The 22,344-nt window shown below is 59.7% G+C and overlaps 1 protein-coding gene across 3 annotated transcripts in view; it reads right to left on the reverse strand.

Annotated features, from left to right (window-relative positions):
* Positions 1 to 22,344, reverse strand: part of GSE1 (Gse1 coiled-coil protein) — a 387,016-nt gene that overhangs the window by 241,823 nt on the left and 122,849 nt on the right. For all 3 annotated transcript variants that reach the window (XM_032853822.1, XM_032853821.1, XM_032853820.1), the window contains exon 2: positions 3,551 to 3,731. In XM_032853822.1, coding sequence (XP_032709713.1) covers positions 3,551 to 3,731 — 181 coding nt within the window. The remainder of the gene's footprint in view (positions 1 to 3,550; positions 3,732 to 22,344) is intronic.

Raw genomic sequence — 22,344 nt, forward strand, 5'->3', positions numbered from 1 at the left:
TTTGGTCTGGTCTCCTGTGACCCCACTGCAACCCCATCAGAGGGTCTGTGACTACCACTGTATCTCTCTTTTATTAAAATATTTATTGATTTATTTCAAAGGAAGAGAGAGTGCAAGTGAGCGAGCACAGGGGGAGAGGCAGAGGGAGAAGCAGACTCCCCACTGAGCAGGAAGCCCTGTGTTAGGACTGGATCCCAGGACCCCAGGATCATGACCTGAGCTGAAGGCAGACGCTTCACCAACTGAGCCACCTGAGCGCCCCTCCACTATCTCTTAGTGGAGACATTATTTGCTACTTCCACAGCTCAGAAAGGACATCTAGGGCTCATGGGGCACAACTTGGGGCTACCCCTTTGCTGTGCAGTATGGCAACCCTGATGATCACACAAGAAGCACATTCGCAGCAACCACAAGGCGAATGGCACACCCCGGAGTTGTGCAGTGTGCAACATGCACAACCTTGCATAGCACCCTTGAGTACCTCCTTGATGTCCATCCCACTGACATCATGCTACGGGAAGACTTCTTTTTTTACCACACCTACTCGCCACTGGAGCAGCTAAGATTTGGGGAGATTCTGAATCTTGCCAAGTCTCCATGTCTGGGATGTGCTGTGCTGATTTGGAAAGTTGGACCTGGGTCTTGGACACCAAGCCACACCCTTGCTTATCACCAGATGGTGCTGCTTCTCTCCCAAGGAGCCATGGCTGCACAAAGATAATTGATCTGGAATGCTTGTTCCCATCCATTTGTGATGAGTTGGGAGTTTCCTCCTGCTGGATTTTACAGCACGTGTGAGTGCGCCCATGAGAAAGGGATCTTGCTTTGATTAAAGGTTTAAGAATATCAGACAGAGCTGAGCCTAGGGGCTTGTCACCCTACAAGAGGAGGCTGGCTGTCCGACGGCCAGGTTTGGGTTGCACCCTTCTCTCCCCCAACCAGAGACTTCTGGTCTAAGGTCTGTGCTTGCCTAAGCCCCGGCTGTCCGTACAGCCCCAGAGCCAAGCTCCCTACGATCAGCACGTGACCACATCCTAGGCGGGCGCTCTGAACCATGCGACAACCGCCTCTGGGAGGGAACACAACAGAGTGGCCCTCCGTGTCCCCGAGAGCACCCTGTCCAGCCACCTGGCCTGGCACGAGGGCTCCTGCTGGGACAGCTTCCACCCCTAGCAAATACTGCTGTGTTTACATGCAGGATGTTTGCAGGGCATTGAGGGACAGAAACGGACCGTGCTGGGTAGTTATCCTGCAAGGCAGCAGATGCTCACAGCCCCCTGGGCCTTCTGAGAGAGGCCTCTACCCCAGTGAGCACTGGGGAGGGAGCCACCACTGCAGGGGGTGGGGAGAGTTAGTAAAGAAATGGGGGTTCAGAGCTCTGGAGAAAGGAAGTGGCAGGACTGGGGGTGTGTGGGGGGGCAGTGTGTGCACATGGATACGGGTCCTGTATATGTGTGCCTGTGAGTGTGTGTAAATGTACATGTAAGAGAGTCCCGGGGCCCGTGTGCACATGGGTCTGTATGTGCGTGCCTGCGTGAGCCCCTCTGTGTGTGGTGCCTTTGCTGGCTCTGTGTGTGCGCCTGTGTGGCCCGGCTCTCGTAGCCGTGTGTCCGCATGTGCTTGCCTCCCATGCTGCCCGCCCGATGAGAGGTGGCAGGTGTGTAATAAACCATTAGTCTCTATCACGTTTCTGAGCAGCATCAGTGGCCTCCCGGGGAGGAGCCTGACTCCAGGATGGCTCTCCAGGCAGGTCTCCGGCTAGGAAGCCGCCCACCCCCCTCCAGGCAGGGCTGCAGCCTGACAGGAGCAGCTGGCAGACGTGGGCCTTGGGCCCCTGCCCTGCCCCGGGCAGCCCCAGGGCTGGGGGGCTGGGCCTTGTGGGTGCCAGTCGGGGGTGGGGAGGCAACGGTCCCCCAGGGTCAGATTTGCAGGCTACTACCTAACACGGAGGCATGATTGGGATGGGGGGGCAGGACAGCATCCTCGAGGACACACCACCAGGTGCCTGAGAATCACAAGTCACAATGGCGCTGACTCCAGCCCCCACCTGCGAGCGGTCAGGGCCAGCCTGACACTGGACCCTCTTCCGTCCCAGTTACACGGATTCCCACGCCTGCCCTGTAAGCCAGGCCCTCTCAGCCTTTGCGCCCGTTTCTCAGATGAGGAGGGAGAGGCATGGCGTGGAAGAAGGCACACGTCTGGGGCTCTGATGTGCTGGGAGGCGGGAGACGGCTCCCCGAACAACATCCCCGCCTACCACCTGCACACCCACCTGCCAGGGTCTGGGAACCCCTCGGAGGGCTGCATTGCCCGGGGGCCCCCCAGAAAGCTGGATGAGTCCCTTGCTGAGAACACTTCATGGATGCCCCAGAGGGCAGCCCAGGCCCTGAAGGTGGGGCAGGCCAGCTTCCCTCACCCCCCCATGCCCCCCCACCCCGTCAGCCAGCCTGGCTCCTCCTGGGCCACAAAGGCTCACAAGCAGCACTTTCTGTGGGGCTCACAACCAGGGCTGGCGCGGGTCTCAGGACTCAGTCCCCTCTGGGCAGCAACATGCGGGGCACCTACAGGGACCCCCACGGAGGGGGCTTGAGGACAGAAAAATGGCCTAAGGGGTTGCTCTAGGACCCTCCCCAGATAAGAACGCAGGTGCCCACTCACACCGACACCCGGCCAAATGGCCTGCAAGGGACCCACTCACGGCCCCCAGCCCCGGTCCCACAGGCCCCGTCGTGAAAGCCTCAGGACGTCACCCAGGCAGGGACAGCCCCACTGTCATCAGGGAAAGTGCCAAGATGGGCGGACAGGGCCTCCGAGGCTGGTGTGGCGGCAGCGAAAGGCACACTGTGGCTTCGGCGGCCGCATCTTCCTCCAGCCACACACCCGGCTCCCTCTGGCCGCGCGGAGGCTCCCCCAGAGAGCGCTGCGGGCCAGGCCCCGGCGCATTCACGACGCAGAAACCCAGGAACGGTGCCCGCGGCAAGGGTGGAGAGGGGCTGCACACGGCATCGCGCGGGGCGTCAGGATGGCGCAGGGCGGCGACCACACAGAGGGATCCGGGGTGCCAGGGAGGGCCGCCGGCCGAGACGCAGCTCAGACCCCCAGGAAAAGTACACAATCACGGTTCGGGCAAACACAGGTGTGCCGGAGAGAGCGGCGTGTGAACGGGCGGGTCCGGGATGGGGGTACGCGGGAGTAGGTGGAGGGCCCGTCTCAGCGGGTTCTGGAGATCCCGTACACCTGCTTTAAAGCGAACGTGGGAACACAACGGAATTACAGCTCACAGACTCAACACGCGGAGGCCGTCTGCGGGTCGGGGCCGACAGGGCGCTGGGAAGCAGGGGATCCGATGGAACCACAAACTGACTTAATCCCTATGGAGTGTAAGAGCCAAACTCAAAGAAGGGAGACGCGGCCTCCAGGCTCTCCCCGAGGATGTGCTGACCATGGGGTGGAGATCCGTGCCCGAACTCAGTGCTGGGAGCCCCCCTCCCTGCTGGGGACGGCATGAGCCACACCAGCACCCAGAGACGGCAGAGCGCGCGGGTCTAACCTGTGCCGGGCAGGTCCGCTCCGGTCCCGGCCACGCTGCTCTGCGGACACCGGGTGGGTCCCGGCTCCTGGGCCGTCCGGGGGCCTCTGGGCGCGCTCTCTGCTGGGGCGCCTGGCCGGGGCTCAGGCTCCCTGGCGGGGACGTGGACAGCTGTCGATGCCTCGAGAGATGCAGATGTGACCTGGAAGGACAAGAGGGGACAGGGTGAGTCTTGGACATACTTGCCCGAGCCACTGGGTGCCACGCCTCCCCCATGATGGCCTGGCTTTGCCATCAGGGACTCGGCTGAGCTGGCTTGGAGCAGTGCAGGGCTGGTCCCCAGGACCCCCAGGATGAGCCCCAGGGTGCGTGTCTTCTTTGCCCTGTGACCCCTGCCCTAGGACACCAGGCTGGCCGCTGGGCCATGGGGCTCCACCCGCCGGCCCTGTTGCTCCCCAAGCCCCAGGCCTGCATGGAAGCTGGCATAACTACCTGCTGGTTAATCATGACTCCGATGATTAGCCCAGCGGATCTTTAGTTCATGCAACCGGGTGGTCTCCCCATCCCCCCAACCCCAGCCCCTTGTTCCAGTTCTTTCATTGTGGTGGAACGGGTGTACAACGGGTGGCCTGAAGTACATTCACAATGAGCAACCATCGCCTCAACCCATTTCCAGAACTTTCTCCAGACCCCCTGACACTCACCATCCTACTTCCTATCTCTATGACTCGGACTATCCTGGAGGCCCCATCCTCTTCCCACATCTGGGCAAACTGAGGCTCAGAGAGGCGCCGGAGGAACCTGAGGTCGCAGAACTGCTTGACTCCTGAGCTGAGTCCCCCCACCAGTCAACAGGGCTTCGGGTCCTGGGCTCGCACCTCCAACCTCAGAGGCCCTGCCCTGAGGGGAGGCTGTGGGCCAGTCCCACCGGCCGGCGACCCCCCACCTCCCGACGACGAGCTCATCGGAAAGCAGCTTCATGTTGACCCAGTTGTTTTAGGGATTAGTGCCATAAAACCAAAGTGCCCTAAGAGAGATGGATGGCCCAGAATTCCCCGGTGAGCAGGGGCTCCGCCAGCCCTCCCTGCGAGAGGCAGATACGTTTACCGTTTGTTTCCGGGAATGCTTTAATTTATGGGATCCATATGGTGACACTGCCCAGACCACAGCCCCTGCAAATCCCATAGGTGTGCTGGCGGCTTAGACTGGAGCCAGGAGGAGGCGGCTCCTCAGCCCGGCACACTTTATTCCCTTGCTCGCTGGCCCAGGGGCCAGGGGCCCGTCGGCATGGCAGGGACCCAGGAGCCCCATGTGTATCTCATCTTGTCGGGCTCGAGCTGCCCTTGCAATCTCATCCTGGGGAAACAGGCGCAGGCTGCTGTGTCCACCATCGGTCACAGGTCGGCTTGTCCAGCCAGCCTCGAACGCTCTGAGGGGTGGTAACTGGTCAAACCAGGAAGCGTTCTTGTAAACCCCCTGGGGTGGGCTATGGAGGGGGGAGTGGAGGAGGGCAGTGGAGGGAGAGACTGGCTCTGACCCCTGCCCACAGGCTGGTGGAAGGGAGAGAGGGGAGGGCCCCCTTCCTGCTTCTCCTCCTGGAGCTGGGGTACCCAGGTCCTGCTGGGGGAAGGTGGTGGGGGGCCACCTCTGGGAGGTAGAGATGGCTTCCAGGATGGGGAGCGGTGGGCAGGAGGACCCCACTTACGATGTGCCATGCTTGACCCTCTCACCCACCATGTCACACACCAGAACACAGAGACAAGAGGAGATAAAGTGGCCTGAGCTCTCAGCTGTGATTGGAGGCATTGGGATTTGAACCCAAGCAGTTGGGAGCAGACTCAGCTGTTAGAAAGCAAATGGAGGACATGGCTATTAAGTAGAGAAGAGCAGAGAGCAAAAGGGAATTTGACTCGGCAAGAGAGGTGCAGATGAAAAGCCCTGTAGAAGTTAGAAGATCTCTCCAGGCCTGGAGAAATCCAGGCAGTCTTCCTGGAAGAGGTGGAATTTGAACTAGGCCTTCCAAGGGAGCAGGTTTTGAAAGGGAGGGAGGACGGGGAGGAAAGAGAGATTTGAACCCTCATTCCTGAGGGGCCAGAAGAGTAAACCATGAACAAGGCACCAGGTAGGACAGAACATAGGGGAATGGCACAGTCTCAGTGCCACCAATGTCACATGGAGGGAACAGAGATCTACCTTGCCAGATCAGATCTTTCAAAAGCAGCCTGCGAATCTACTTTCATTAATTCATTTTTATTTATTTTTTAAAGATTATTATTTATGGGGCGCCTGGGTGGCTCAGTGGGTTAAAGCCTCTGCCTTCAGCTCAGGTCATGATCCCAGGGTCCTGGGATCGAGCCCTGCAACAGGCTCTCTGATTAGCAGGGAGCCTGCTTCCTCCTCTCTCTCTCTGCCTGCCTCTCTGCCTACTTGTGATCTCTGTCAAATAAATAAAATCTTTAAAAACAAAACTTTAAAGATTATTATTTATTTGGAAGGGGGAAGTGAGCATGTGGTAGGGAAGGACAGAAAGAGAGGGAGAGAGAGAACCTCAAGCAGACTCCTCACTGAGCATGGAGCCTGGTGCTGTGCTCAATCTCACGACCCTGAGATCATGACCTGAGCCAAAAGCAAGAGATGGACGCTTCCCGAAGGAGACACCCAGTTGCTCTGGGAATCCACTTTTCAAAAATGCACTCTCGTGATTATTAAATATCACTATCTAGTCACAACCTGTTAAAACACTGTGTGAACACACCCACAGCTGGTAGGACCGTAACATGGGGCAGTGGCTTTGGAGAGTGATTGGTGGCTTCTCAGAAGGTCAAACGTAGTGTCACCCAGTGACCCAGCAATTCCACTCCCAGGTTGACATCCCAGGGAACCGCAAACCCACGTCTGCAGAAATGCTCGTATGTGCGTGTTTGAAGCAGCCCTCGGTGCCAAGGGAAATGAACTGCGCCAGCAGCCCACATGACCCTGGAAGTGGGTCCTTCCCCGGTAGGGCCTCCAGATGCGTGTGCAGCCGGCCGGCGCCTTGAAGAGCCGCCTGCAAGGCCCTGAGTGGAGGACCCGGCTGAGTTGCATGACGATAAACAGGTCGCTATGAGCTGCTAAATTTGTCATTGTTTGTTACGCAGCCGTGGATAGCTACTACAACCTGTAAAGTCTAGAAGAGTGCCCGGCCCGGATATAAATGTTCCTTGGCACACTATTGTGTGCCGGGAACACGACAGGAACTGGATGCCAGTCCCTCCCCCGTGCCAGCTCTTCCCTCCGCTGGTGACTATCCCTGGAAGTGAAAGGATTTCGCCCCCTTTCCTCCGGTGTTCACCCACAGCTGCTCAGGATCCTGGGGGGGGGGTTCCAAGGGATGATGGGCAAGACTGTCTGCCAACATGTGTGGCGTTGTGAATATGGATCTCACACCACACCCAGCTCGTCTCGGCCAGACAGATCATCACAGGGAGGTTAGGAGTCGCCTTTCCTCCGGCTTCAAAGCCACACGTGTGACAATTCCTGCCTAACAGAAAGCAGGCCCTGAGCAGACACATTCATCGTGCCCTCTCTACCACAGCCGAGCGTTCCAAGCTCCCCAAGGAAGGTACTCTTAGGAGTGGGCCTGGGACATACGTCGTTCCCGGCCCCACGGAGCCTGGCAGCCGGCAGCGTCTCAGAACAGCCCACGGGGCCCCTGCAGATGGGGTGGGGTAATGGCTCTCGTTCCTTTCTTTCCTTGGACTGGGGCTGCTATGATTAAAGCAGTAGGCGGTTAGTGGGGCAAGGCAAAAGGGGGCCCCTTCCCAGGGATCTTTCAAATATAAGGGGATTTGCAGCCCACCAATGAATTTCCTAATGGGATCTGGTATTGTTACACTTTCTCCAGGGAACAGAGTGATTGCTGGAGGAAACGGACTCCAGGCAAATTCAGGGGCCGTGGAGGAGGCAGATGACACATCCCTGTTCCAAAGGGGAAAACCATGCCACGGTGTTGTCGGCACCCAGGTTTGTTTGATTAATCTTACGGGCTCATGAGACGCCCCCCCCAAGCCTGGGGACGCCGCTCAATTGTTTTTTAAAAGCAGTCTTCCTGAGATATAATTCACACACCTCTCTAGCTCACCCATCTAAAGTGTACAATACGGCTTTGAATACACAAAATCATTCAACCATCACTAGAATCCATTTCAGAACATTTCTGTCGCCCCCAAAGGGAGCCCGACCTGCTGGCAGCCACTCCTCGTCCCTCCCCGGCCCTGGCCGCCATGACCTCCTTGCTGTCTCTCTAGATCTGCCTGTTATGGTGACTCACACACGCGGTCCCTAGGGCGGGCGGTGGCCTTCTTTCACTCGGCACGTTTCTCAGTCTTGTCCACGTCGTGGGTGCCAAGCATGGATTTTTGAAAACCAGGGATGGTCCAGTCGGAGGGCCCAGAAGCCAGACGCGCACCAGGATTTCCTCCCCCGGCACCCTCTGCGGCAGAGCCGGTGGCCGCCTCCCTCCCAGGACCCAGCCAGACCCCAGCTCTCAGCCTCCCTGCGGCGGGTGGGCACGCGCTGGGTCCCGGGCACTCTCCCCGGCTGGGAGATCTTGGCGAAGGGACCTCGCTGGGCTTCCGTTCCCTCTTCCACAAAACGGGGCGGGGTGACAATGAACGTCTACTGCCCAAAGAGACAGCGGAGAGAATCAGACACTAAACGTAGCCGGCACACAGTAAGTGCTCAAGAAACGGCAGCTAGTCTCGTGCCCTGCAACATAAGCATCAGGAACAAGAGCCAAAGGGGATGCCGTGGCTGGGGGACCCCCACAAAACCTGGAGGGTGCGTGTCGAGGAAGGCTTCACCGCTTTGGCCTCGGTGAGGGGCTCATCTGGGCTCTGGGGGGTCTTGGCTGCAGCCGGTAGAGCCACTTTCCAGGTCCCCTCACCTGCTGCTGGCCTGGAGCCCAGAGTCAATCAAGGGGGTCCCTGCAGGAACTGCGGCAGGGCCTGGGGCACGGGCCCCCCCACTTTCCCTCACCACCCTGAATCTTATTTTAGTTCCACGTCAGCTCAGGATGCACTTCCGGAAGCCAGCTGTGCCGGCCTTGAATAAAGCAGATGTTGCTGCTTATGGATGCCATAAGTAAGGCTGACAGGCAGTCATGACCCTCTGAGCTCAGTTTACGCTTCTGGGAAATGGGCTATTAACACCTACCCTAGATTTACTGAGCACCGGCTATGTGTCAGGTGCCCACCAAGCTCCTGACGTCAGTAGCCCATTTAATCCTCCCAGCAGCCCTACCTTAACTCCCGCTTGGTAGAGGAGAACACGGAGGCACAGAGGAGTCAAGACAGCTGTCCAAGGTCACCCAGCAATCATAGTCCCAGTGGAGAATAAGGCCAGTGGCTGAGTCCTCTGTCCAGCACCTGGAGCCCACAGAGCTGGTCACAGAGGACTAGCAGGGCCCAATGCCCACGCTCGCTGCCTGAGCAGCCGCGCAGCCACGCTGGACTGCGATCTCCAGCACCAAGTCCGTGCTGTGGGTAAACGCCATCGGGGCTGCCGATGGGTTGTGACTGATTTGTCTCAAGAACAAGGCTGGGAGGATGACACAGGGCGCAGAGCTGCAGGAGAAGAGAAAGAGACGCCAGCATCCCGATGAGACCAAAGAACACAGCTGTGCCTTCCCTGCGCCCCCAAGGAAAGATCGGGCACAGGCCAGAAGCCGAGTCTGGGGAGAAAAGTTACTTCCCTCCCAAACGCTGATGACCGGAAATGCCTTGGCCAGGAGGCCGGGTGAGCAGGGCCATGGGCGCCTTCTGAGCCGGCCGGAGACTCTGGCTGCCAACTGCTGGGGGACGCGGAGGTCAAGGGACTGCCGGGGAGGGAAATAAGGGGACACGGCCCAGCCCTGCCATGGGGGCTTCCCGTCCCCCTTTCCTGGCCTGCTGCAGCCCCCTCCAGAGCCCACCCACAGAGATACCGTGCTTGGCCCTCTGGTGGGATTCCCTGTTCCGCATTGTGAGCTGGTGCAACAGAGGCCAAAAAACCCAGTATTTTACGCCCCTTAATTCCGGGTAATAGCTCCATAATGGCAAAGCAGGGAACTCCAAACACTGCAGTAAAGGGAATGATAAGGCTCTGGGTTGGGGGAGACCGGGCTGCGGAAGGCAGAGTCCCCGATAAGCAGACAGCTCGGGGGCTATTAAACGTGTGGCGCAGACCGGGCATAATTGGAAAGTTATTAGATGTGGAACACACGCGGCACCCAGTAAATGAGTAATCAGGGACTAATTAAGCTCACGCGACACAGCAGGTCGCACTGGAGAGGCTGGCTGGTGGCTGCCGCATCTGTGACAGCCATCAGGGGCCCTCGGCTGCGGCTCCGGGGGGGTCGCTGGCTCGGCCGGGGGTCTCCATCCGACTCTTCCCCACCTGAGTCCTCCCAGGTGCTCCCACCTCGTAGGGGGCTGGAGAGGAGGCGGCGCCGGGCTCATCCAGCCCTGAGCACCGCAGAAGCCCAAGGGGGCGTGTGATCCAGGGCCCGGAAAAGCGAAATCAAGGCTTTGTCCCCGGCTTCACGTCTGGCCAGGTGACAAGTTCCTGCGACCACGTGAGGGGAGAGAAAGGGTCCTGCCTCTCCACCTGGACGATCTGGGCAGTCTGCACAGGCCACTGCCTGGAGCCCGGCCATTTCTTGGACACACTTGTGGACATCCCAGGGGCTCAGCTTCCCCATCTGCAAAGTGAGGGGGTGCCGAGACTCCCCCACAGCCGGAGTGGTCACGAGGATCCCCTCAGCCTAGCACAGGCCTGACACACAGAAAGCCCGAGAATGCGCTCGTTAAAGCAGGAAAGAGAGGGAGACGAGGGATCCCAACCCCACCTGCCGTAAAGACAAATTCTCATGGAAACGAGAAAGTCCCCGGATCTGCTGGGGCCAACGAGTCTCCTAGTTCAGATGAAGCTGGGTCGGTTTCCAAGCCAGGAAGCCTGTGTCTCTGAAGGGCTAAGTGGAAGCTCCTGGGTCATGACCCCAGAGCAGGGGCCGTGCTTGCCCACTGGGTCTGGCTGCCGCCACACGTGCACGGCACCTACAGGGGCCGGGCCTCTTGCTAGCTTTGCAGGCGTCAGCCCATCAAGCCTTAGACAGCCCCGGGCGTGGGGAGGGCAGGAACGGTGAGGTCCCATTACACAGATGAAGAAATCAAGGCATAGAAAGGATAACTCGCTTGTGGTGCTTGGCCACACTGTGTGGGATGGCAGGTGAAGTGAGACATCTCTGAGAGCCTTGCTGGAAAGCCAGAGTCTGCCGTGAACAGCATCCAGAGCCCCAGGAGACACACCTGGGTGGGGCAGGTGCAGCCAGGAAGGGTGGAGTCACAGGGGAGGCGGCAGGATATCTGGGCAGCAGGCAGGCAGTGGGAACTGGCCAGAGGCAGACATGTCCAGCTTTTGCTGTGCTTAGGGCTGAAAGGAACATTCTAGAAGGCATGTCCCTGGCTCTTCCCTCAGGCAGGCCTCTGAGGCAGGTGACTCCCTCTCATGGCCTGGGACAGGGCAGAAAGTGGCACAGAGTTTACTGCTTCCAGGGGGCGAGAGCCTCCCCACGGCTTGCAGGCAGCAGAGGGAGCTGTTGGTGAGTCCCGCCCAGGCAAGAGCCCTCAGGGACGTGGAGGCCCCTGAGTCCTTGGTATCAGTGTGGAGGGCCCCCTCCTAGAGGCTGGCATGGGGAGCTAGCCTGTCTCTGACCATCTGCGGCCTGACATCCCAGCTCTCCGGGCGTCCTCCCCTCCCCGCCTTGCTGCGGCCCACTGTGCTCGCGCATCTCCTCCCACCTCCCAGGGAGCGAGCCTCCCGCCAGGCACTGGACACAGCCCCGTCCGCTCCATTCCCAGCCACGCGTCCGTCTGAGTGATCTTTGCAAAACACCCATTCTGCTTGCATAATCCCTTTACGGAAGTTCTGACCCGGCACAAGGCATCCAAGAGCTGTGTGATTTGGCCCAACCTAGCTTTTCACGCATCTGTCAAACCTCTTATCCATCCACCCCATCTGCCTATTCAACAAACCACACCTCCACCCACTTGTCTATCTGTCCATCCATCCATCATTCACCCACACATCCATCCATCCATCCATCCATCCATCCATCCATCCATCCTTCTGTCCAACAAACATTTACTATGTACCTCCTTCCTACACTATGCCTGGGATACAGCAGCAAACAAAACAGTTAAAAATTCCTGTCTTTAAGGAGCAGACGGACATTCTGGTTGGGGAGACAAATTCCCATGTCAGTTGGTGGGAGATGCCAGGAAGACAAAAGGGAGAAGAGAATAGGGAGGAGGGCTGGTGAGTAGAGACAGAGTTCTCTGTAGGCCGGCCCTATTGGTAGGGGACATTTATGCAAAGTCTTGAAGGAAACAAGGGAGCTAGCCATGGAGATAGATATGTGGGGGAGGCTGTTGCAGGTAGAGGGAACAGTAAACACGACAGCCCTGAGGTGGGAGCATGTATGCAAACCTCTTCTTAAAAGGTCAAATAATGACTATTTCCAGCTTTAAGGACCACATAGTCTCTGTTGAACCTACTCGATGTTGACACTGAGGCCCTAAAGCAGCCTTGGACAATGTGAAAATAACAGGGTGTGGCTGTTCCAATAAAACTGTATTTATGGACACTGAAATTTGAATTGCATATCACATCATGAAATATTTTTCTTCCTTTGTTTTTGTTTTTTGCAGTTTATAGAATGTAAAATGCATTTTTGTTTCACGAGTTATACCTAAACAAACAGGCTGCCTGACGGATATGACCCGTGGGCCAGAGTTTGCTGACCTCCGTTCTAGGAGCAGTAAGGAGGCCTGCGGGGCTGGAACTGGTGGGGAAGGGGGTGTACCATTTGCTGCTCCTTCTAAAAGGAGCGGGAGAAGGGTCTGTAGGAGGAGGGGAGCTGAGCCCTGACTCAGAGCAGAGGCAAGGTGAGGAGAGATGGGATGGTGGGGCTGCGGGGTGCACACGCTGGCTATCTCACTCAACACGTCCTCAGTACACATTGCGGATGCAGGTGCACCCACACCACGGAGCCCACCCCCCCCGCACCCTCTCCCGTTCTCTCCTCCAGGCATCCCACAGGGGCTCAGCGCAGCTGCAGAAACCATCTCGTCTGCTTCAAATCCCAGCTCACTGCCTAAGAGCCATGAGCCCTCAGGCAAGTGACTCTATTTTTTTGAGCCTTGGTTTCCCCATCTGTAAACGGCAAAGGTTCCCCAGGGCAGAACCCTCAGTTCAAGGTTCTAGGAGGAAGCAATATAGGGTTCGGCTTAAGAGCCCCTGTTGGTGTCCAGGAGGCCCCCTCCCACCCTGTGATGCTCTGTGCCTCTCTCCTGCTTGAAAGGTCGCCCCCCACCCCAGATCCTCTGCCTCCTCCTTGGCTAAGGGAGTGCCCCTTTCTGCAGTCTCTGCTTCCAGCTCCCCTCCCCGGGCAGAGCTGGACCTGCTGACAGCCCACTTCCATTTGTGTCCTCATCCTACTGCCCAGACGCAGGCCTCACACATCCGCCCCAGACTGTCGCCCTCCCCACAGACGGCACTCGGTCACCCCAGGCCCTGGCATGAGGTCCCCAACCCAGCAGCTGGAGGGGACATCCGAGTTATGGAAGGAGCTGTGCGGAAGACTAAGGCCAGGGTTCCAGGCGCAGGGAACATCCCTGAGGGACAGATGCAAAGGCCCTGAGGCAGAAGTATGCCTAGTGTGTCTGAGGACCAAATAGCAAGGGGCCCTGTGTGGCCAGAGAGGATCAAGGGAAGCAGTGGGGTCACATTTTAGAGAGTCCAAGGTCCTTCCTTCTCACGGTGCCTGACTCAGGAGGCGGGAGGTCAATCCCCGCAGGTTCAGCTGCTCCCTGTGTCCCCACACCAGGCTCACAGCCCAGCACGGCCCTATCCTGGCCCCCGCCTGCTGTGTTCAGAGTGTGCGCCTGCCCTCACTGCTACTCCCTTCAGGTTTGCAAACACCCCCCATCCGTGAACAAGGCCGCCATGCCCCCATTTACCCAGCCCGGTGATGCTCCCATGCATGTGCCCCCTGGCATCCCCTCCTTTCTTGCCCTGAGTTGGGGTGCTCCGTGGGTTCATCAGCCATAACCGTTACGCTGTGCTCCCTGTTCCAATGTGGATCAGAGATGTTGAGCAACCTGGCGAACGCCACACAGCCAGAAGAGGGGCAGACACCCACTGTGGGGCATCTAAATGACCACGAAGACAGACGTGGAGGAGAGAGTGAGGTGGGGGGGGTGTGCCCCTGGGCTCTGGGGAGCTCATCTCCACCCCGTGCCGCCCCCACAATCGCCCTGCCTGCAGCAGGTGAACATGACATAATTACTGTGGAGGGAACCGGGCCGTCTCACCCCGGGCAGTCGGTTTATCAAGTGCTGACAGTGCATTAGCTAAGTGATCACCAGACTATTAATTTTTTCCCCGGCCCTTGCCAGGGGTATTACAGTGAAAAATGGCAGCTTAACCGCAGGGAAATTCTTCAGGGTGACAAAAATAAAAATAGCTCTAATTGAAGTTGATAGAAATTATACCCTTTAAAAACACACGTTGGGGTGCACCGGCTACAATGTGAATTAACACCGGGGCAGGGTTTCTGTCACAGGATCACGGAAACACGGTGACAGCCGCCGCAAACAGCCTCGCGGGACACCGCATCCGCTTGGTGGCAGCTCGGCCGAGTCCCGCCCACGGTGCCGGGGAGGTGGCAGGAAGGGCTGGAGGCTGGTGCCCACCGGCCTGCGGACGCCGCGGCGCCTGCCCCCCTGCCCCGGTCCCCGCATCGAGAGACAGAGGCAGCCAGGGGACATCCCACAGGCCCCGGGACAGGCCGGCAGACCCAGAAGCCTGGCCTCCAGCAGGAGGCCCTGCACGCTAAAGCCAGAGGCCAACCCAGTTCCCACGCAATCCTGACGGAGGTCCCGGGACCGGACAGCCACCGGCGCGGCCGGAAAGGTTTGAACGGAGCGACCGAGCGAATTATAACGGCAACGGCAATAAAATAATAATAAACACGGGTAGCATCTGCTTGGGGCTCCGCACCGTTTTTAAGTACTTTCCACGTATTTTAATTCACTTAATCCTTGCAACAACCCGTGAGGTAGACATTGTCAGTAACACGATCATTTTCCAGACGAGGAGACGAGTCTGGAGGCCCGGAGGGGCTGGGGAGCCAGCCTGGAGGGATAACGGGGCTCAGGGGCCTCCAGAGCTGCCCCACCTGCCTCTGAACCCCACGCGGGGGGAGGCCCATCCCCCGCCAGCAGCCACACGGCACGCCCTGCTCAAGGCTGAGTCCGAACACGGGCGACGGTGTGGACGGTGGCGCCCAGGGCTGGGCCCGCACGCTTACACGGACTCGCACAATTTATTTCCATGTTGGTTTCACCCTCACCTGTCGGGACTGGAAAGTTCCCCTGAGCTCCCAGTCTGTGTCCCGAGTCGTGCCCAGTATGCACGGGGCCGGGGGAGGGGGCAAAGAACAGGACAAGCCCGGTCACTCACGCTAGACTCTTTCTCAGCCCCGGCCCTGTGCCAGGAATGGCTCCAGGCGCTGGGGGGTCGGCGGCGAGCCAGACGGGAAGGTTCCGGAAAGACAGACAGTAGCACAGCCGCTCGCTCGGGGTCCACAGGCAAACAAGAAAGCCAGGCCTCGCAAATGAATCTCCACACACAGTCTCGTGGTGTAAAGACACCATCTGGGACTCTAAGACTCCGACCGGCAAAGGACTTTTAAGTTTATTCCTTCAAAGGGAAGAATAAAGGGAAAGATTAGAAGAAGCTCCCGTTCTGTCGCTTTCTCTCCACACGCAGGTGCACACACCCAGGTCCGGGGGAGGAGGAGGAAAGGGGCACTGAGAAGCCAGCGATACTGGGCGATTTCACCACTGTACCCCCTGAAAAGACCCGAGGGACGCAGGTGGCCCGAGGTGTCCTGGCTGAGGCGGGAGGGCACAAGAGGGACTCCAGGAGAGCGAGCGCACCCGAGGGGGCCTCGTGGTCCCACAAGGGGCGGGTGCTGCTCATGACGGCCCCAGGGCCACCTTGGGGCCCAGGCGCGCAGCTGCGACCTCGCGGGAACACCTGCCGGACTGCCCAAACCAGCGGTGCTGCTGGGATGAGCTGGTCGGTTCCTGCCGCTGGGGACCAGGCTGCGCTCGGCACGACCCCATCCGGTTCTCCAGCAACGGCGTCGCTCTCCGTTCGAGCTCACGTGGCTTCAGCCATGGACTCCTTCACCGTGGGCTGTGTGGCCCCGGGGAAGTTCCTAAGCCTCTCTGGGCGCCTGTGTCCTGCTTTGTAAAATGGTCCTGACAGTAGCCACCACACAGGGAAAAAATAAACGGCCTCAGACACACAGGCTGGTCCTCAGGACCTGAGCAATGAAGCCTCAATGAGGGGCGCCCGGGGGGCTCAGTTTAGCCGTCTGCCTTCAGCTCGGGTCATGATCCCAGGGTCCTGGGATGGAGCCCCTCGTCTGGTTCCCTGCTCAGGGAGAAGCCAACTTCTCCCTCTCCCACCCCCCACTGCTTGTGTTTCCTCTCTTACTGTGTTTCTCTCTGCCAAATAAATAGTAAAATCTTTAAAAAAAAATACTAAAGTCGAGATGATCTTACATCTCCTTACAGCAACCCCTAAGACAAGTATCCAGCATCATCTGACAAACGTGCCAAGCGCCGTTCAAACGCTTTATGCATCTTAACTTGCTTGATCTTCACACACCCATCGGGCAGCTTCCGCCATTACACACCCATTTTGTGGATGAGAGGACTGAGGCCCAGAGGGGGTGAATCAGCCACCCCAGACCACACAGTATGCTCTGCCCCAGATGTTGTCATGCTGTCATCCTTGGTCTGACTGACCTCCACACGAAACTGTCCCCCAGAACAGCCCGAAAGTCCAGAGGGCCCTCGGGTAGCCCCCATCCTACCAAAGAGGCTGAAGGACTTGATACAGACACCGGCTTTGAAGTGAAGAGAGACGCGGGGGAGGGGGGGGAGTGTCTGGAGCCTCTGACGGGTAAAGCCCTGATGTTTCAGGCCCTGGGAAGAAGGGCAGGTGAGAATCCAGCGGGAGGGGGTGATAAGGCCCGTGGGTGCTCTGCCAGGGCCCAGTGACCGGGGCTGGTCCAAGCTCCTGGAAGCAGGAGGCTTCAGAAGCAGGAAGGGGCCCTCAGTCCTGCGTCCATTTTCCAGATCTCTATTCTGATACCAGTTTCTTTAGACCACGTGGAAAAAGGAAAACCACCACGGAACGCTGGAGAGGTGCGGGCGGAGGGCCAAGTGACCGGGGACAGCGCCGGTGGCTGGGCGGGGCCGGGAGCGGGCTTTGCTCATTCTCCGTCTCCTGGCAGAGAGCAGCGAGAGCGTAGATGCTTCCGGCGCCTCCAGAGCTCTGCGGTGAGAAGAACCGGGATGGTCGTCCACCCCACGCTTCTCAAACTCTGGGATGTGTCCCACATGAGAACGATTTTTAAAAAGGAATCAGCACGGGATAAAAATACTGGTGTGCACAGCAGGGAGGAAAGGTCTTGAAATCGTTTCAAGTACTGATGCACGCACGCAGCATGAGATCGGGGCTCCCAGACCCCTGCCCGGGTCCTGGATAAGCGTCGCCCCCAGCTCCGCCCCTCCCCAGGTGTCCCCAAGGACAAGGATGAGGAGCCTGTGGGGCCGGGGGCCACACCCCATGGCCATGCCCCCAGCACCAGGACCCCAGGTCTCCCTGCATGTACGCCCAACTCCACGTCCAGAGCTGGGCAGGCGTCCCTCCTGTCCGTCCTCCGAGGGGTCTGTCGTGCCTGAGAGCCCGTCCGTCCTGGGGTGGGGGGCTCGCGGGCAAAGGGCAGTCTGGGCGAAGCAGCCTGGGTGTTCACATGAGCCAGGACCCCTGGGACCCTACAGTGGCCAGACAAGAAGAGAAGGCAGCAGGCCCAAGTCTCTGTCCTCTCCCCTGCCCCTCCGATGCTAGGGCAGCCCTGGGCTGTGTGTGTCTGTAGCTGTGCACGCATGTGTCTGTGTCAGTGTGCACATGTGTGCACGTCTGTGGGTGTGCGCACACGTGTGTCTGTGAGTGCTCACACATGTGCATGTCTGTGGCTGTGCACACACGAGTGCCCGTGTGAGTGTGCATGTCTGGGTGTGCACGCACGTGTGTCTGTGTGGTTGTGCACATGTGTTTGGACATGTGTGTGTGCACCCTGGGAGCACACGTGGTACAGTTTTCTTTTAAAGATTTTATTTTTAAGCAATCCCTCCACCGAACTGGGGCTCGAATCCACAACCCCGAGACCCAGAGTCACTGGCCCCACGGATGGAGCCGGCTGGCCCTCCGCGGGAGACTTGTGTGCGGCTGCGGACAAGCACGCACACACTTTGTGCATACTGGGCTGCGACGCTCAGTCCTGTCCAGTAGGTCGGTCTAGCGGGTTAGAGAGGGTCGTCCTGTCCGACTCGTTCACCAGGGTTCGTGGCTGGAGCTCCTGTGGCGGCTCTGCCCCTCCCCCAAGGATCGCCCCTTAGTGTCAGCACCTGGGAAACTCTTCAGCCTGACACTCAAATCCTTGCTAACCCGCTGGCTCAGAGCCAGGCTTCATAAACGTTTGTTGAATGAATAACAGAGGGAAGGGAAAAAAGCTCCAAACCCAGTAGATGAGCCCCCCAGAACCACGGAGTCCCACAAGAAGGGTTAGTGGTTGTAGCCAAAGAGCCCCTGGCGAACACCAAGGGCCAAGGCGCAGCCCAGAGACTTCTGGAAGGACCCCGGCTGGTACCAGCGCCACAGCTAGGCCTCCTGCCCTGTTCTGTCCCAGCTCCGAGATGCTGGGGTCCCAGAATGCTGGGTCCCCCTCATCCAGCGCCCTGAGCCCTGCCTGGCTGTTCTCCTCTCATAGCCCCAGGAAGTGGGGATCCCCGCCCCTGGCCCCCCACTGCCAGAATCCCCCCACCCCAGCCCAGAGTATGCTAGGGGCTTCTGCGAGGCTGGAGGTGAGCAGAAAACTAACCTGTTCGTGGGCCGTGGCTTCCTTTCTTTGGGCCTCAGGATCCCCAGCTCTGAAGCAGGCATGGTGCCTCCTCCTGGGCCTCTCCCGGCTCTCTGGCTCAGGCGTTATGATGACTGGCGCCGGTGCTGGAGCAGAGCACGGGACGGCCGGGGGCTCCACGCCTGAGCAGAGGAGCCTGGGTATCAGAGACGCCGCCTGAGGCGCACGTGTTTTAAATTCCCACGTGGATTATTCAGGACACCTGGTGGGCCTGATGGAGATGAAGGGGAACTAAAGCCCCCCAGAGCCTTCCCTGGGCACGGAGGTTCACCAAGAGGGGGTGCCCTGAGGATGGGTCTGTGCACAGAAATAAGGCACGGCCCCCAGGAGGAGGCCTGCAGGCGGCCTCGGGCAGGGACCGCAGTGGGGGCTTCAGGCCAGGACAGAGTCCGGTTTCCGGGTGGCGAACACGCATGCTCACAGGGAGGCCTTATCCTATGGCCACGGAGTCACGCTATGTACCCGTGGAGGCGCTGCTGGACGTCCTGAAGGAGTCAGAGCACCAGCGGGGACCGGGTGTCCTTGCTGCTCTGTTCTTGTCACGGTGGCATCTCAGGCTGGTCCCCAGAGCGAAGGGCTCACAGCCCCACTTTACAGGTCAGGAAGCTGAGGCTCGGAGGGAAGGCAGCCCCTGGGGCTCTGCAGCCCTGGGTTGGGGGACAGGAGCCAGACACGAACACTGGGGCATATAGCTCCCTGTCTGGCGACGCCACCCACACCCCGAGAAACAGGCACCCCAGCGTCTTTGGGAACCTGGGGGGCCCAGCCCGGCCTGCACCTCCCGAAGCTCAGAGGCCCGGGTGGGCATCTGCTCAGCCCAGCTGGGAGACTGCCAAAGTGCCGGAGCGCTGGGTCCTTGCTGATTACTCATTTTTGCTAGATCAAAGGCCTCATTGATTAAAAAGCGGATTGAACTTGCCTGCTTGCCTCCCTGGAAACAGCGCTAAGACCGTAGACCCTCTGCCTCTGGGGCCTGCCCTCCTCCTGTCCAGCTTTGTGGCGGGCCTGTGGCCATGGCGGCCTAGGCCAGCACTGGGCCAGCTCAGGGGAGCTCACCCACACCCCGTGTCTGGCCAGTGCTGGGGGGCTGGCTGGGCTCAGGGGAGTGCAGGGGGCTCCAGGAAGGGGTCCTGCCACCTCTGAGCCTCGAACCCCACCCTCTGGTCAGGATGCCAGGTGAGATCAGGCACCGAACCGCCAGCCCAGGCCTGGGAGGATGGCGACGGGATGAAGGCAGAACGGGCCCTTTAACTGGGGGCCATGGGCCATGTGGGGGTCCCACCAGCCACCCCTACGCAGCCCCTCTGCCCACCAAGGCCCTGTCCCCACAGACGAGCCTGGAGGATGGAAGACAGTGTTGAACCCCAAGGACAGCCCCATCGTGTGGATGGGCACAAGCCGGGGCAGGGGGTGTCAACAGGGGGGACAACTCCCAGCCATGTCCGGTGACATTTCGGTTGTCACTCTGGGGGTGCACCTGGCATCAAGAAGGTAGGGGCTGGCATGCTGCTCGATGTTCTGCCAAGCACGGATGATGCCCCCTCCCAAGAATGATCTGACCCCAAATGCCAGCAGTGTCTAGGCTGAGAAACGGGACAAGAGACCCTCATCCCAGAGGAGAGGAAGGAAGAGGTGGGGGCAGATAAGGGGGCAGTGGGGAGAAGCCTCGGGCCCCCCTGCCCTCGAGGGAAGTGGTACCCACCCACAGGACAGCCCCGAAAAGGTGTGCAGAGGGCAGCTGGAGGTGTGGCCCCGCAGGGGAGAGGAGACCCTCCCTGGGCACCCAGGAGCCCACGGCTCTCGGAATGCCTGCACTCCCTCTAGCCCACCAGCCCGGGAGCTGGTTTTATGTCCCGTGATCCACATGCGATCTGTGCCGTGGGCACAGCGTCCTGCATGGACAGCCTGCACGTGTTAGCAGCTGACTTCCAGCAAGGAGACGGTTCTAGATTTTCTCCGCAGCACTGGCTCATTCAGCCGGAGGCCCCGAGAGCAGAGCTGAGGCTTCCCTGGAGAAGGAGCAGTCCCGCCTGTGCACGGCGGCTCCAGCCCGCGCCGAGAGGTCCGGCCGGGGGCCCGTGGGTGCTGGACTGGCCCGGCCGGCCCCGCCATCACCAGCAGCCCCTGGCAGTGCATCGTCACAGCCTCTCCCTCTGGTTCCGCTTCTCTAGCAGGAAGTGATGGGTTCAGGGATTCACAGAAGGGCCCAAGGCGGCTGGGACTTAATGGGGGTGGGGAGGACACACACCAGGCATTGGTCACGAGCTGTCATGGTCCCGAGTAGCCACCGAGGTGGCCAGTGGCCTCTGAGAGCAAATACAGCCAAGGAGCAGGCTGAAACCTCCTGCAGGGAGAGACGACAGGGAGCTAGAAATGCAGACTCCCAGGTCGCCAGGCCCTGTGTCAGAACCTGAACTTTAGCGGGCCCTCTGGGGGACTCAGAGGCCTACCCCAGGCTGACAGGCCTGAGACCAGCCTGCAAAGGGCCTAGATGGGGAGCACCCAGCACGGGGTCTTGCCTCTGGATCCTTGGTGACTAGCCGTCACGAATGGCCTCTTGAAGGGGAGAGTTTCTGAGAGAGGCACAGACAGGAGGAAGCAGAATCAGGGGTTTCCATGTAAGGAAAACAACTAAATACACAGTGTGGGAACAAACGCTCCTTCCCCTCCCTGCTGAGGACTCGTGTTTACCAATCAGGACACACCAAAGCTCTGGTCTCCTTGCTGCCCGCTAGGAGAAGCAACAGTGGGGAGGGCAGGGGAGGAGAGTGCAGGAAAGAGGAGGGGAGGGATGGGCAGGGGAAGGTAAGGGATGGGGAAAGAGAGGGTAGGAGAGAGAAGGGGAGGGCAGGGGAGGAGATGGTAGGGGAGGGGAGGGCAGGGGAGGAGAGGGCAGGAGAGGACAGAAGAGAGCAGGGCAGGAGAGGGCAGAGAAGGGGAGGAGAGGGCAGAGAAGAGGAGGGCAGGAGAGGCCAAGAGAGGGCAGGGGAGGGCAGGAGAGGGCAGGGGAGGAGTGGGCAGGGGAGGGGAAGGCAGGGGAAGAGAGGACAGGGCAGGGGAAGCCAGGGAAGGAAAGGACAGAGGAGACAATGGCAGGGAGGACAAGGGAGAGCAGAGGAGGGCAGGGGAGGAGAGGGCAGAGAAGGGGAGGGCAGGGGAGGAGAGGGGAGAACAGGGGAGAGAGGAGAGGGCAGCGGAGGGCAGGTACAAACAGGAAGGGCAGTTTCACCATATTAACCCAGACTTCCAGCTTTCGAACCCAGCAGAGCGGGTGCTGAATCCCACGGCGGGACCTCAAAGAAGTCACTTCACCTCTGGGGGCTGTTGCCCCACCTGGAAAGTGGGGCCACTGGGGTCCTCATTTGGCGGGGGTGCTGGACTTAAGAGGTACAGAGCAGACGGAGGACGCTCTCCATACGGCCCAGCGGGAAGGGGGGGGCAGCGTGCACCTGGCTGGGGAAGTGAGAGACGGGGGCGGGGGGCCGTGTGTGTGACCGAGGGGCAGCCCCTGGAAGACAGCGCTGGGCAGCACCGCTCCTTCCCACCGCAAGGCATGAGTGCGGCTGGGCCCCTGCCCACAGCCTCCTGTGACCGAGAGTCTGGCCCCCAACCTGGGACCCCACCCTAGTCCCCCCACCCTGCGTCCAAGGCTGCCTCCGGGCCGTTAGTGCCGGAGAGCCAGAGCTCGGCCCAGAGGCAGCCTGACGGGACCTACGCCCAGCCACTCCACGACAAA

Source organism: Lontra canadensis, unplaced genomic scaffold, assembly GCF_010015895.1.
Source record: "Lontra canadensis isolate GAN:19392208 unplaced genomic scaffold, GSC_riverotter_1.0 scaffold8, whole genome shotgun sequence".
NCBI lineage: Eukaryota > Metazoa > Chordata > Mammalia > Carnivora > Mustelidae > Lontra > Lontra canadensis.